Below are 16,949 nucleotides of genomic sequence, written 5' to 3' on the forward strand. Positions count from 1 at the left end.
ATACTGTTCTCCATAGTGGCTGTATCAATTTACATTCCCACCAACAGTGTATGAGGATTCCCTTTTCTCCACACCCTCTCCAGCATTTATTGTTTGTAGATTTTTTGACGGTGGCCATTCTGACTGGTGTGATAGGATTTTTATTTGAGATAATTTTTCTTATTTTAATGTGGGCATTTATAGTTATAAATTCCCCTCTATGCAGTGCATTAACTGCATCCCATAAGGTTTAGCATGTTTTGCCTTCATTCATCTCAAAATATTTTCTAATTTTGTGATTTCTCCTTGTCTCATCAGTTATTTAGAAGTATTTTGTTTCATTTCTATTTATTTATGAATTTCCCAATTTATTTATGTTATTTTCTAATTCTACCCCATAGTAATTAGAGAAAATACTTTGTACAATTATAATCCTTTTAAATTTATTATGGCTTATTTTATTGCCTAGCATATGCTCTACCCTGAAGAATGTTCCATGTGCACTTGAGAAGAATGTGTATTCTGCTGCTGTTGAGTGCCATTTTATACAATCAATGTTCACTTTTATTTAACCGTGTATTGATCTTTCCCCCCTTTCCATTCCATCTTGCCTCTCAAATAATTTTCTTTCTGCCTGAAACACTTCTTTTACTATTTCCTACAAGGATGATCTGCTGGTGGCAAACCACCTTGATTTTGGCTTATCTGAAAAAATACATTTGTTTCATCTTTGTTCTTTGAAATATATTTTCAGCGAGTATAGAATTCTAAATTTGCAGCTATTTTTTGCTAGTAATTGTATTCTTGCTTCCATTGCTATTGTTTTAGAAGACAGCAAACTGCTGCTACTTTGAAAGTATTCTGTCCCTTCTCTCTATCTGCTTTGACAATATTTTCTTTGTCTTTACCATTTTGCAGCATCACTGGTATATATATACTTATAGATATTTTCCATATTGGGATTTGTTGTTGGACTTATTCAATCTATGTATTGGAATATTTATCAGTTCTAAAAAATTCACAGGCATTTTGTCTTCAGATATCACTTCCACCTCATTTTTTTCTCTCCTCTCTGGGAATTCTGATTAAAGTATATGTTAATCCTTATTCTTGGGACTTCCCTGGTGGCGCAGTGGTTAAGAATCCACCTGCCAATGCAGGGGACACAGGTTCGAGCCCTGGTCTGGGAAGATCCCACATGCTGCAGAGCAACTAAGCCCATGCGCCACACTACTGAGCCTGTGCTCTACAGCCCACGAGCCTCAACTGCAGAGCCCACGTGCCACAACTACTGAAACTCATGCGCCTAGAGCCCGTGCTCCACAACAAGAAAAGCTACTGCAATGAGAAGCCCATGCACTGCAGCAAAGAGTAGCCCCCGCTCGCCACAACTAGAGAAAGCCCACATGCAGCAACAAAGACCCAACGTGGCCAAAAATTAATTAATTTTTTAAAAATCCTTATTCTTTCCTTCATGTCTCTTTATTACCTTAATATTTTCCATCTTTTCTTGTTTCTTTACTACATTTTGGATGATGTCTTCTGATTTCTTTTTTTTAATATTTATTTATTTGGTTGCACTGGGTCTTAGTTGAGGCAAGTGGGCTCCTTAGGTGCGCAGGTGGGCTCCTTAGTTGCGGCACGCGGGCTCCTTAGTTAGAGCTCACAAGTTGCAGCTTGCCAGCTCCTGAGTTGCAGCACGCGGGCTCCTTAGTTGTGGCATGTGAACTCTTAGCTGCAGCATGCATGCGGGATCTAGTTCCCTGACCAGGGATCGAACCTGGGCCCCCTGCATAGAGAACATGGAGCCTTAACCACTGCACCACCAGGGAAGTCCCCTTCTGCTTTCTTTTTCAAGGTTAAGTTCTTGAGAAAGAAAATGTGTCTGATATTCAGCCAAAAACATTTATTGCATTTTAAATTTATCATTGTATTTTTAATTTCTAGAAGTCCTATTTTGTGCTTTTTTCAGATCAGCTGAGCACTTTTTATCATTTCCTATTCTTTGCAGATATTTTCAAACTTGTTTTTTATTTCTTTAAATATAGTAATCATGACTGTTCTATAATCTGTGCCTGTTAATACCAGTATTGGACTTATTTTTAGGTCAGTTTCTGCTACATGTGGTATCTGTTGCTTCTCACTCATGGTGCCTTGTTTCCTTGTACACTTCACTGTTTTTTACTTCGGTGGCCATGGCCTTTGTATAAGTATTTGTATGGGATTTCCTGAAGCATAAAATGAAGGGTGTTTTTTTCTCCAGAGAGGAGTTAGTTACAATTTTTCCTATCAGGTGTCTGGATAAATGTCAGTCTCAGGCCACTTTAAGCTAAATCCATGGCTTGAAGTGTCTTAGACCTAAATTTTTGTTAGGACTACAATTCCAAATCAGGATTAGCACTTGGCCTCCTAGCACCAAGACAGCTCATCCAACAGTTCTTGAGAATGAGGGAAGGGGATATTTTTTTATCCTTGTTCACTCTTATCTTGAGATTTAAACCCTTCAGACTCTCAGATTCACGTGTGCATGTGACAGTGGTAGAGTGGGGAGGAAAGGGCTATCAGATTCCCTACATCATGTGAGCTCTGGGCTTTCACTTTTATCTCTCTTGCACAGGGGTTTGGCCATCAAAATCTCTGTTTAATTTCATAGCGTTTTTTTCCCAAATAGGCAAATGCTATTAATACAGAAGTGTCTTGGGATGCATGCTTACTTCTCCAGGTAGGACCATCAAGTATAGTTGTTCAGGTGGTGCACTGCACATTGACACCATATCTGAGGGAGCTCCAGTCATGTACAGATGTTTATTGTGAAAAGTTTTTGCATTTTTTATTATAGCTTTTGGTTCCAAAGCTGGAGAGATTACTGTATTTGTTGTAATCATTTTGCAGTAGATGACAGTTAAGTCTCTTATTCTAATAAAATCAACGTATTATGATAATTTTGCTGACAGATGGAAGTGAAGTATGTCATTTTAAGTGGGTTTCTTCTCCCCTGCCTTTATCTTAAGCTTGACAGGGTCACCCAAGGCACTGCTTCGTCCTTCCGAGAGGCTCCTGGGGACCCCAGCGCTCCCTCCTGCACCATGGTTTTCTTGCCTAAAGCTGTCCTTTGCTTTCAGACTCAGCTTCCATCTCTGCCTGAGTTCACATCCTATTCCACCCATCTGTCGCACATTTTTCGAGGCCTACTACCTGCCCATAGATTGATGTGGTGCAGGCAGCCAGGGTGCACCAGACGTGGCTGCTGCTGTCTTGTCCAGTGGGGAGAAATGCAGCGCACTCATTGTAGGAAGGACCTGAAAATGTCCTGAGACAATGGGATAGAGAGAAGGGAAGCAACCTGCTGTCTGTGGTCACCCCAGGGCTGGGGCAGCAGAGGAAGGCAGAGCTGAGGCTGAATCAGGGTCTTGGACACCAAGTGACCCAACCTAAGGGAACCTAGGATGCTGAGCCTTGGCACTTGGTGTTTGTAAAACATCATTTTTATTTACTTATTTTTATTTAATTTTTTATTTTTATACAATTTTAAAGGTTACCTTCAATTTACAGTTATTACAAAATATTGGCTATATTCCCTGTGTTATACAATATATCCTTGAGCCTATCTTACACTCAGTAGTTTGTACCTCCCACTCCCCAACCCCCATATTGCCCCTCCCCCTCTCTCCCCCCACTAGTAACCACTAGTGTGTTCTTTATATCTGCAAGTCAGCTTCTTTGTTGTTATATTCACTAGTTTGTTGTACTTTTTAGATTCCATGTATAAGTGATATCAATTCTCTGTCTGGCTTATTTCACCTAGCACAGTGCCCTCCCAAGTCTATCCATGTTGCTGCAAATGGCAAAATTCTGTGCTTTTTTAATGGCTGAGTAGTATTCCGTTGTATATATATATATGTATACCGTATCTTCTTTATCCATTCATCTGTTGATGGACACTGAGGATGTTTCCATGTCTTGGCAATTGTAAATAACGCTGCTAAACGTCTTTTTAAAAGGAAGATTTGAAGGACTTATCCAGATAAACATGCCAGAACAGGTGGTTAATTTTCTTTTTTAAGTTAAGAGGTAAAAATAGATTAAAACACAAGTGTAACTGTCATCACAGTCCAGGGATGAATACAATGGGGTAGCTGCTACACTTGGATCTTTAGGCAAGTGGGAAACTACAGTTCTGATGGGCATCTGCCAGAGGATGAGTTTGCTGAGACTAAATTCCCATGGATCCTAGAGTCAGCCTGTGTCCGTGCTTGTCCTCACACAGGGAAGCTCTTTGTGCTGGAGTCTCAGAATGGCTCTCAGGGCCTGGAACTAGAGGCCGCTCGGCTTTCCTGCAAGAGCAGAGGCGCTCACCTGGTGTCTGCAGACGAGCTGCGGAGGGTGGTGCAGGACTGTGCTTTCTCCGTGTGCACCACGGGCTGGCTGGCGGACGGCAGCCTGGGGTAAGTCAGGCCAGCTGGGGGCGCTCTCCTGCCAACTCACCCCACCTTGCCATCAGGGCTGATACAGGGCTCAATAGAGGTGCCAGGATAGACAGAGTGCAATGGGCTGTGGCTTCCAGTATATTCTTGTTTTGAGTTAAATATAAAAACAAAATGTTAAACAAAATATAAAAACAAAAATGTTAATAAAAACATTTTTCTGGAGTTCTGTCACAGTTTTTTCCTCTTTACTTTGTTATTCTGAATTTCCTTTTAAGTTACAAAAGAAAAAAATGCTTGTAAAAATTTCAAATAATACAGATATATATAAAGTGCAATGTGAATTTCTCTCTTCTTCCCCACCTCAGAGGTAATGACTCTTAACTATTTGATATATATTCTTTATCTCTTTTTCTCTGTGGATATTCATCTGCATCCATGGGAAGAGGAAGATGGTATGGAGGTTTTAAAATATAACCACGAGGGACTTCCCTGGCTGTCCAGTGGTTAAGACTCTGCGCTTCCATTGCAGGGGGCACGGGTTCAATCCCTGGTCAGGGAACTAAGATCCCGCATGCCCTGTGGTGCGGCCAAATAAATAAAAGTTGAGAGTCATCAGATCAATTTTTAAAAATGATAAATTTAAATAAATTTTAAAAAATAAAATAAAATATGGCCACAAATTCTTTCACATTGCTCCCATTGAGAAGTGGGTTTATGTCCTCTCCCTGTGAATCAGGGACAGCACAGTACTGCCTAGACCAGTAGAATACAGCAGGAGTGATACTGTGTGACTTCTAAGGGTAGGTCGGAAAAACCCATGGTCAGATTTCTGGGGACACTTACTTTTGAGATGCTACCTAAGAAGTCCTAGGAAGCCCAGGCCACATGGAAATGCCTTATGTATGTACTCTCACCAATAGCCCCAAATGATGTCCCAGCCAATAGCCAGCATTAACTACCAGAAATGTGAGTGCAGATGCCTCCAGGTGATTCTAGCCCCCAGCTATTGAGTTAGCCAGCCTGTGAGTCTTTCCAGCTCAGCCTTAGACATTATAGAGCAGAGACAAGCCTTTCCCATTGTGCCCTATCTGAATTCCTGACCCATGGAATCCTTGTGGAGAAGTAATTCTGTGGCCAGCTAGGAGAAAACATCCCATTAGTGCTGTTAACTACTCCATTAGTCATAAACAGAGAAGGCAAGAGCCATTCCACGTTTTCCTTCATGCCACAGGAATGTGAAAGAAAAAATGGGCTCCAAAAACTATTTTCCTTGATAATGACCCTGAAGGTGTCTGGCTGGGAGATGGCCATAGAAAACACAGCAACCATGTTGATTCACATCTCCAAAGGTGCCACATGTAAAGCAGCAATTGAATAAAGAGAACAAATGAGGTTACTTCCAAAGCTTTTCAGTGAATCTGGAATTGTGGCTCTCTCTGCTTTATATTTCACACATCCAAGTTCCTAAATAGACAAAATATGTCCCATGTATGCATGTTTCCATAACATAGTCAAGTGTGGATATTTTTCATAACTCTGTCACTATCATTATATCAGAAAACCAGGGTATTCTAAAGATTCTAAAGAGCCAGCTTGGAGCCAGGCTTAGGTCTCCCAGGCATAACAAATTGAAACTGAGTCATTGGAAAGGTTTATCCTCTCTGAGTTTCCTGTAAGGTGTTAAGACATGTTAGTGGATCTCTAACTTGCTTAGATGCTATTTTGTTGTGGTGGTTGGCCACGTTGCACAGCTTATGCAATCTCAGTTCCCTGACCAGGGATGGAACCCCAGCCCTTGGTAGTAAGAGCATGGAGTCCTAACCACTGAACCACCAGGGAATTCCCTTAGATGCTATTTCTTTAAAGTAAACACACTTACTTGATATATTTACTACATGACATATTAAAATAGTTCTCCATGTTAATGTTTCCAGAACCAAGAAGTATCTGACCATTAGTATGTACATTTCACTGTGCATCTTTCCTGCACAGCCATCTCCCCTCCCCACCAAAAACTAATTATTAAATGCATGGTGCATCTTGCAATTGATGGCATAGTAGCCATATAGATCTGATCTGTATCTCCATAAATTTATATTCAGTATATACATATATCTAGAAGATGGAGATCTAGAATGGTGAATCTAGAATTTGGGGCTATTTGTCTCCTGGGAGCTTTTACAGATTTCATAAAGCGTGTCTGAAAAGCTGAGAAGCGACTTAGATAGCCTCATAGGACTAGGAGAACAGAGATTTGTTTTTGTTTTTGTTTTTGTTTTTGTTTTTTGCGGTACGCGGGCCTCCCACTGTTGTGGCCTCTCCCGTTGCGGAGCACAGGCTCCGGACGCGCAGGCTCAGCGGCCATGGCTCACGGGCCCAGCCACTCCGCGGCATGTGGGATCTTCCCGGACCAGGGCACAAACCCGTGTCCCCTGCATTGGCAGGCGGACTCTCAACCACTGCGCCACCAGGGAAGCCCGAGAACAGAGATTTGAATTCAGGTTTTATGTATGTGGGGGCCAAGGGAATCCTTTTGCTTAGGGTTGGAACATTGAAGGGCTGTACCCTAGGAGTCATAGTAACTGGAACAAGTACACAGGCCCTCAAAGGAGCTGCAGCATAGCTTCGAATCCTCTGAAGCCATGAGTTTGGATTGAGATGATACTAGAGTTCCAGTGTTCCAGATAGGTAGCAGAACTGATTTTAAAAATTTTCTCTGGAGGAAAATAACATTATCCTAGACAATTTATTTCCACAAACTATTTTAGCAAATATAGGATTTGTCAAGCAAAATAAAATAACCAGTCACGTGAGGAAACAAGGCAGCAAGATAAAAATAGCCAATAGAAACTCTAGATGTTAAAATTTGCATCTATACTGGTAGATGCAAACTTTAAAAGAACTCTTTAAAATGTTCAAAGATACAAAAGACAAAAAGGAGACTTTTGGCAGAAGACTCAAAAGTATAAAAATAACCAAATGAAAACTCTAGAAATGAAAAATACAGTAGCTGAAATTAAGAACTTAATGGATGGATCTAACAGCTGATTTTATGAGTCAAAGAGAAAATTAATGAACTGGAAGGTATTTCAGAGGAAGATGTCCAGAATAAAGAACACAAGAAAAAAGGATGAAAATATACAAGAAAGAGTACAAGGCAAAGAAGATGCATGTAACTGGAATTCCAAAAGGAGAAGAGAAAGAAGACGAAGCCAAAGCAATATGAGACTTAGCTACAACTATGGAAAAACATCCACACACAGATTCAAGAAGCCCTACAAAGCCCAAGTAGGATACATAAAATAATTTCACGACTTGGAACAACATGGTAAAACTGGTAAAAATCAAATATGAAGAAAAACTATTAAAAGTAATAATAAGAAAGAGTACCTTCAAAGAAGCAACAATAAACTGACAGTGAAAGCCCCAAGACCACTGAATGAGGCCTTCAAAGTGCTGAAAGGAAATTACTGCCAACCTAGAATTCTATACCCAGCGAAAATATCTTCCAAGAATAAAGGTAAAATAAAGAATTTTCAGACAGACAAAAGGTGAGAGAATTCATCATACATGATCTGCACTAAAAAAAAAAAAAAAAAAAAACACTGAAGGGTGTTCTTCAGGCAGGAGGAAAATAATTGCAGGTGGATGGCTGGAGATGCAAAAAGGGATGAGTGGAAAAAGTAAATATGGGGGTGAATTGGAATTATGTACAGATGGTCCCTGACTTACGGTGGTTCAACTTACAATTTTTTTTAACTTTATGATGGTGCAAAAACACTATGTATTCAACAGAAACTGTTCTTCAAATTGTGAATTTTGATCTCTTCCCAGGCTAGTGATATACTGTCTGATACTCTCTCATGATGCTGGGCAGTGGAAGTAAGCTGAAGCCCCCAGTCAGCCATGTGATCATGAGAGTAAACAACTGATACACTTATAACCATTCTGTACCAAGACAATCATTCTGCTTTTTCACTTTCAGTACAGCATTCAATAAATTACATGAGATATTCAATGATTTATTGTAAAATAGACTTTGTGTTAGATGATTTTACCCAACTGTAGGCTAAAGTAAATGTTTTGAGCACATTTAAGGTAGGCTAGGCTAAGCTCTGATGTTCAGTAGGTTTTGTGTGTTATATGCATTTTTGACTTACCATATTTTCAACTTACAATGAGCTTTTGGAGATATAACCCCACTGTAAGTCGAGGAAGATCTATAATTATATAAAGCAGTAACAGTAATACTAAACACTAAAAAGTGGTATATCAGTCAGGAAGTGTTTTAAGTATGTTAATACATAGTATTTTAAATTGTGTTGCTGGGAAAGAGAGTAAAAGTAACATTAAATTTTAATAAGTCAAGGAAGTGTGTTATAACCTCTGTGGTAAACACTAAAAGAATAGTAAAAGAACATATAACTTCCAAACCAATACAGAAGAAAAAGAGATTGCCAAAAAGGAATTCAAACAATCAAAATACGGGAAAGAAAAGAGAGGAAAAAAGGAAGAAGAATGGGCAGAACTAATAGAAATATGGCAGATTTAAATTCAAAGAGATCTGTTATCAAATTAAGCAGATGTGATGCTCTAATTAGAAAACAAGGACCATCAGGTGGATTTTTTAAAGTTCTACTATTTGCTGTTTACAAAAGATATCCTTAAATAGATCATGGGGCAAAAATAAATTATAATGGAAATTCACATATATGTAGAAATGAATGATGTTAAAATATAACATACTCAAACTCATGGGATGCCACTAGTGCTATACCTGGAGGAAAATGTAAAGCGTTAAATGCTTGTGTTAGAAAAGGAAAGAGGCTGAAAGTTCATGAACCAATGATCCATCTTAAGAAATCTGAAAATAACAGCAAAACAAACCCCCCCAAAAGAAGAGAACTAATAAAGAGAATTTTATGAAATAAAAACCAAGCATATACTAGAAGAGATCAACAATGTATTACCCCTGAATCTTGAATTGATATATGTGACCTCAACTCAAGCACGACCTAGAACTTCCTGCTTTTAGACTTCTGGGGAGAGTTCTGATACTTTATCATGTTGATACTTTCAGCCAAAACTCCTGAATCACGAAAATCTCTGCTGATTCAGAGCTGACAGAAGAAAAGAATTCTTTCCCAGTTTTGGTTAGTTCTCCTAACCCAGTGTCTTCTTTGTCTGTTTTAGGACAACCATGTGTAGCAAGGGGAGTGGTGAACAGCAAATCATGAGAGCTGTCGATGTGAGAATTGAAAGCAACCCAGTTCCTGGTGGCACATACAATGCCCTGTGTATTAAGGATGAAGGTCAGTGCCAGAGCCTTTGTAAAGGTTTTGGAGGGTGTGCTCCTGGGGGTTGACCTCTTAGGTTGTGTTCTCTAGAAACTGACCTTAAGATGAGGATTCACTGAACATCATGAATCGGGAAGACTTCCAAAGAAAAGCCAACACGGCAGTGGGGAAGTGGACAGGGAAAGGAAGGGGGAAGGCAATGGTGCAGCACTAAGCAAAGTCCACAGTGGCTGTGAGGTGGGGGGGTAACTTTGGCTCAATCCTGCAGGGACTCTCTGGAGACAGTGACCACAGGTCACCACGTGTTTCCTGATCAGGGGTGAGAGAACAGGGGTATCGATACCACTGAACTTGTCAGTCATTGTTTAAGGGCTGCTTCAGGGAGATATAAATTCCCAGACTCTTCTGGTTTTCAGTGTGCTCAAAGAGTTACGATAGCTGAGTCACCCTCCAACAAAGATGCACAGATGCCCACCCAGAGCCCCTGTGCATGGGAATGGTAAAGGGATCTAGGAAATATGGACAGACCCCTGACAGCATGTGCTGCAGCTGCTGATACCACTTACCCTTTGGTCTGTCTTCATGGTGGAAATTTTTCTAAAAAGAAAAAAAATCCTTTTTTCCCGAAAGGAAATTTATAGGATTTAGGAAACTGCTCCTAGAAAGAAAAATTCAACTTCCTTCTGGGAAATCAGCTGAGTGGTGAGGAGAAAACCATAAAGGAGTCTCCAGGGCAGCGTTTCATGTACACTGGAAAAAGTACACCTCCATTATCAGAAATACATACTGCTGAAAGGGAATGTCCGTGAAAATGGGGAGAAAGCGAGCTGCTTACTCATCAGTCATAGAAATCAGCACAGGTACTGCCAGGCTGCACACTGGTCTCATCTGGGAAGTTTTAAGATCTACTGATACCTGGGTGCCAGCCCTAGAGATTCGGATATAAATGTTCTGGACATTGGGGTTTTTTAAAGCTGCTCAGTGACTATAACATGTAGCCCAGTTTGAGAATTAGTTCTCTAACGCAGAGTTTCCCAAAGCTCTCTGATGATGAGAAATACCAGATGAACTTATTAGAAATGCAAACCCTCAGGCTGCATCCCAGAGGCACCAAATCCCAATCTCCAGGGAAGGGGTCAGAGGAGTTGGTAAATCAAAGAGCCACAGTGAACCCTACAGGCCTGGCTGGTGCTTGTTAGATGTTTATTAGCGGTAGGCTTCTTTGCTGCCATGGCATCTCCAGGAAGGGTTCTACATTTGCTGATTACAGTCAAGCAACTGAAAGATGTGGCCATGGAAAGCCCTGGGGAGAACAACATCCATGGTTTGTTTTTTAAAAAAACACATAAGTAAATGAAAACGATCCTTTGAATCTCAAACATAGGCAAAAGTTCAGATCCCTGAGGGAGACAGGACAGAGCCAGAGGAAAACCAGCATGACCTTCTTTCTTTAGTGATCTCAAATGGATACGTGGGGCTTCTGAGTCTGATCTCTTGCCCCTCATGAACGAGAGGTAGCAGCTAGCTTTTGCTATGTAACATACCACCCCCAAATGTAGTGGCTTAAAACAACTGTTTGTTTAGTTCACTATTTTGGGGGGAGGGCAGAAATTTGTGTTATTCTTCTGGCCTCAGCTGGGCTCATTCAAGAGTCCGCAGTCAGCTGCTGGGTAGGGGCCTTGCTTCTGGGCGTTGGCTGGATGTTGACTGGGATGATGGGTGAGGGGCAGGCACTGAGCCATGTGTTCCTCATCATACAACAGGAGATCCTAGGCTTTCCACCTCACAGGCTTCAAACAGGTTGTGTGTATGCAAGTGTGTGCCCCTTTGCCCACAACTATAGTGCATGAAGCCAGAGGTTGGAAACATCTGTTCACATCCTATAGGGCACCAAGTTTAAAACCATGACAGTGACTCCAAAACTGAGTTATTGCCAAACCAACAAGACGTGCCTCCTGATATACTGCACTCAGAGGAGCACAACTTCAGTTCAGTAGTATTCCTGCCAAAAATGTGCAACCTGAATCTAATCATGAGGAAACTTTAGCCAAACTCAAGTTGAGAAACACCGTGCAAAATGACTGGCCTATACTCTTTTAAAAATGTCAAGGAGGGCTTCCCTGGTGGCGCAGTGGTTAAGAATCCGCTTGCCAGTGCAGGGGACACAGATTCGAGCCCCGGTCTGGGAAGATCCCACATGCCGTGGAGCAACTAAGCCTGTGCGCCACAACTACTGAGCCTGCGCTCTAGAGCCCGTGAGCCACAACTACTGAAGCCCGTGCGCCTAGAGTCCATGCTCCACAACAAGAGAAGCCACCTCAATGAGAAGCCTGCGTACCACAAGGAAGAAGAGCCCTCACTCACCACAACTAGGGAAAGCCCGCACGCAGCAATGAAGACCCAACGCAGTCAAAAATAAATAAAATTAAATTTAAAAAAGAAAAGAAAAATGTCAAGGATAAGAAAGAGAAAGAGGGAATTCCCTGGCTGTCCAATGGTTAGGACTCCGCACTTCCACTGCAGGGGGCGCAGGTTCGATCCCTGGTTGGGGAACTAAGATCCTGTAAGCCTCGTAGTGCAGAAAAAAAAAAAAAAGGCAAAGAAAGGCAAGGCAACTGTTTTGGATTAAAAGAGCCTAAAAAGACTTGACAACTAAATGTAATTTGTGATCCGAGATTGTATTTTGGACCAGGAGAAAACAGCTATAATTGATGAAATCTGAATATGGATTTGAATTAGATAATAGTATTGTATCAATGCTTAAATTCCCTGATTTTGGTAACTACTGCAGTTATGTAAGACAATATCCTTGTCCTTGGAAATACATACCAAAGTTCTTAGGGACAAAGTGACATCATATCTACAACTCATTCTCAAGTGGTTCAGAAAGGAGTTACAGGGACTTCCCTGGTGGTCCAGTGGTTAAGAATCCACCTTCTAATGCAGGGGACATGGGTTTGATCCCTGGTTGGGGAACTAAGATCCCACATGCCGAGGGACAACTAAGCCCACACGCCGCAACTAGCGAAGCCCGCGTGCCGCAATGAAGAGCCTGTGTGTTGCAATGAAGCAAAGACCCAGAGCAGACAAAATTTAAAAAAAAAAAAAAAATTACAGATATAGATACACATATATACATATTTGTATATGTATACATACACATATGTGTCTATGTATGATATATATTTCCTATATATATATACACACATATCTATATCTATCTAGAGAGAGAAAATGATAAAGCAAATGGGGCAAAATGAAAACACATTAGTAAATCTGGATAAAGGGTGTATGGGAGTTCCTTATTTTTAAAATTTTTCTGTAACTTTGAAATTATATGAAAATGAAAATTTCACCCCAAATTGTCTACATACTCCTCCCCAAACAACAATAACAACAACAGGAAAGCACAAAACAAAACAAAGACAAAACAAAAACAAAAAAATGAAGCAAATTCATGATGCCTATCAGCTTATGTAAGGACTGATGCCATTTGAGCAAGTGAGCCCTGTGTGGGCGTCTTTGAGTCCAAGTACTCAAGAGCCCCGCATCCAGGGCAGTTTGCCTGAGCCTAGCTTGCCCCTCTCCCCTCCCCTCCAGGTCAACAGGGAGAGGCTTGGGTGGGGAAAACTGGAGTCTTGGTCCAGCAGGGCCTGACCTGTGAGGAGGCTTCAGATGGGTGATGAAGGGGCTCAGGAATGCATGCTGAGGTGGGATTAGGGTCAGAGGGCTGCTGTCTCTCGGACTTTCCAGAAAAGCAGGATGGATTCCCCATGATTCCTCAGAGAGAGCTCTGCCCCTGTTCCTCTGCCTTTCCTTCTTTAGAAAGAGCATGTAAACGGCTCCCAAATGGCTCTTCACTTTTCCTCAGGGGAGCCTTGTAGACAGTCAACTAGGGATTATCACAGTAAGTGAAGTAAGTCAGACAGAGAAAGACAAATACCATATGATATCACTTATATGTGGAATCTAAGATATGATATAAATGAACTAATTTACAAAATAAAAACTGATTCACAGACTTAGGAAACAAACTTATGGTTACCAAACGGGAAGGGGGGTGGGGCAGGGGTAAATTAGAGATTATTAGCATATACAAACTACCATATATAAAATAGCAGATAAAAACTACTACATATAGGGATTTCCCTGGTGGTCCAATGGTTAAGAATCCGCCTTCCAATGCAGGAGACGTGGGTTCAATCGCTGGTCGGGAAACTAAGACCCCCACATGCCGTGGGGCAGCTAAGCCCGCACGCTGCACCTACTGAGCCCGCGTGCTCTGGAGCCTGCACGCCACGACTAGAGAGAAGCCCACGAGCCACAATGAAAGATCCTGCATGCCGCAACTAAGGCCCAACACAGCCAAATAAATAAATAAATATTTTTTAAAAACCTACTACATATAAAGTAGATAAACAACAAGGTCCTACTGTATATGTTTTTGTGTGTGTGTGTGTATATATACAAGAATCACTTTGCTGTACACCAGAAACTAACATAACACTGTAAATCAACTATACTTCACCAAGGGAAATCTGTGTGCCAAAGGAAGGTAAGAAGCCAAGAAGAGGCTCCTGGGGAGTGCACGTGAGGTCTGGTTCAGCAGACACCCGGGTGCAGTATCACCTCTAAAGGCTGCCTTTTTCCTGATGATGCTTCATTGCACCTAGCCCTGGGCTGCTGCTTCTCTTTGGCAAGACAGGAAGAATGAAAGGTGCTAACTCCAAAAATGGCAGACATGTGCCTCATAAAGAGCCCAGAAGGAAAACAGCCTGTGGAATGTTCAGGCAGCTTCCTCCTGTGTTTCTTTTTTGAAATAAAGTTCATCATGAATGTAGATGTTTCTCTGTTTCCTTTCAGTACTTTTGTTTCACTGACAGTGAATTTCCAGCCCTGTGGTGACCTCACTTTAATAAGTGAAGTTATTTTTAACCAACTGGATGCTGATGAAATGAGCTGCCTCCACTTGGGTTCTCTGGCTCTGCTTCTCTTGGCAGCTTGTCTGGCTGTGGAGTCAACAGCGTGGGGTCTGGAGGCTTCAGGTCTCCTCTCACCTTCTCCCTGTAGCACCCAAGGCTCACTAAGGGTGTGCTTCTGTTTCTCCCCCTCTAAGCCAGGGCTGGCCTGGTTGCTCTCCCCGCCAGCCCACCTCACCTCCTTAGCACTGTATTTCACCTCTCCTACATGTGTTACTCCTACCTGTATCTCCCTTAAAAATAGAAATGGAATGATTCCCTTCCTTTATGTCTTCAGGAAGAGAGCTGAGGGACTTCCCTTGTGGTCCAGTGGTTAAGACTCCACACTTGCACTGCAGGGGGCACAGGTTCGATCCCTGGTCAGGGAACTAAGATCCCCCAAGCTGCAGTGTGGCTAAAAATTAAAAGAGAGCTGAATGCTCACCTCTCAGGTGAGCAGGAATTTTTGAGAGTAGCCACCTCCCAGGTCTGCTCGAGGAGGCACTTTGCCTCAAGATTGGCTTTGGGGAAATTCCAGCAACGATGGGAGACTGGAACCAATGAATTTCAATGCTCTGAGCAGTTTATAGAACTTATCCAGTTCAGGGTCTCCCAAGGGAGTGTGGAAGAGTCTGCACTCATTACCATTGACCTGGCACTGGCCAATTTTTCATTTATTTGTCCAGGGTAATGCAAAGCAGGGCTCAGACTTGTGTGTGAGATAGATAGATTAGAGAGATAGACAGGTAGGTAGGTAGGTAGGTAGGTAGATAGATAGATAGACAGACAGAGATAGAGGACTCCTCTCCACCCTCAAGGAGTTGACGGTGTATAAGGACAAGTAAGAGATGAGTGAGTTTCCATGGCACAAAGGAGGAAGATAATTAGGGAGACTTCCTGAGGCAGTGGCAGCTGAGGTGGAATTTGAAGGATTTTGTTCTGTGGGGATAATGGTTAGGGAAAGGAGAAGAGGACACTGCAGAGAAAACAGCTGGAGCACAGGCTACAAATCTGAGATCCCAGTGGTTCTGGGGAGACTAGCTCTGGGTGAGCCCTTGTCCTAGTGCTTCAGAAAATAAGTTGGGTTTGGAACATCCCTGGGGGCTCGAGTGGCTGCTGGGCAGGTCTGAGGAGGCTGCAGAGAGCAGCCCAGATAATCCCACTGCAGTTATTCCCAACTTGATCTACAGATTCAATGCAATCTCAGTCATAATTCCAGCAAGTTATTTTGTGGATATGAACAAACTAATTCTATAGTTTATATGGAGAGACAAAGACCCAGAATAGCTAACTCATAATTCAAGAAGAACAAAGTTGGAGGACTGACATGACTCAACTTCAAGACTTACCTAGAGGGAGAGATAGATTGGGAGTTTGGGATCGACACATACACATATTTAAAATAGATAACCAACAAGGACCTACTGTGTAGCACAGGGAACTCTGCTCAATAATCTGTAATAACCTAAATGGGAAAAGAATCTGAAAAGGAATAGATACATGTACATGTATAACTGAATCACTTTGCTGTACACCTGAAACTAACACAACACTGTTAATCAACTATGCTCCAATACGAAATAAAATATTTTTAAAATTAAATTTTAAAAGACTTATATAAAGACGCAGGAATCAATACAGTGTGGTACTGGTGAAAGAACAGACAAATAGCAATGAAATCCAGTAGAGAGCCCAGAAATAGACGCACATAAATATAGTTAACTGATCTTTGACAAGGGAGCAAAAGCAATACAATGGAGCAAAAATAGTATTTTTAATATAGGTGCTGGGACAACTGAACATCCACATGCAAAAGAAAAGAATCTAGACACAGCCCTTACACCCCTCACAAAATTGAACTCAAAACAGATCACAGGGGCTTCCCTGGTGGCACAGTGGTTGAGAGTCTGCCTGCCGATGCAGGGGACACGGGTTCGTGCCCCGGTCCGGGAGGATCCCACATGCCGCGGAGCGGCTGGGCCCGTGAGCCATGGCCGCTGAGCCTGTGCGTCCGGAGCCTCTGCTCCGCAACGGGAGAGGCCACAACAGTGAGAGGCCCGTGTACCGCTAAAAAAAAAAAAAAAAAAAAAACAGATCACAGACCTAAATGTAAAATGCAAAACTACAAAAATCCTAGAAGATAATACAGGTGAAAACCTAGATGACCTTGTTTATGATGACTTTCTTGATACAACACCAAAGGCACAATACATGAAAGAAGTAATTGCTGGGCTTCCCTGGTGGCGCAGTGGTTAAGAATCCGCCTGCCAATGCAGGGGACACGGGTT

General features: G+C 41.9%; 1 protein-coding gene across 1 annotated transcript in view; it reads left to right on the forward strand.

The window, feature by feature from the left end:
• Positions 1 to 16,949, forward strand: part of SUSD5 (sushi domain containing 5) — a 41,079-nt gene that overhangs the window by 5,716 nt on the left and 18,414 nt on the right. Inside the window, exons 2-3 of the mRNA XM_028479649.1 lie at positions 4,247 to 4,424; positions 9,600 to 9,718. Of these exons, the coding sequence (XP_028335450.1) occupies positions 4,247 to 4,424; positions 9,600 to 9,718 (297 nt within the window). The remainder of the gene's footprint in view (positions 1 to 4,246; positions 4,425 to 9,599; positions 9,719 to 16,949) is intronic.

The sequence above is a fragment of the Physeter macrocephalus genome, chromosome 18 (genome assembly GCF_002837175.3).
Source record: "Physeter macrocephalus isolate SW-GA chromosome 18, ASM283717v5, whole genome shotgun sequence".
In the NCBI taxonomy this organism is placed as follows: domain Eukaryota; kingdom Metazoa; phylum Chordata; class Mammalia; order Artiodactyla; family Physeteridae; genus Physeter; species Physeter macrocephalus.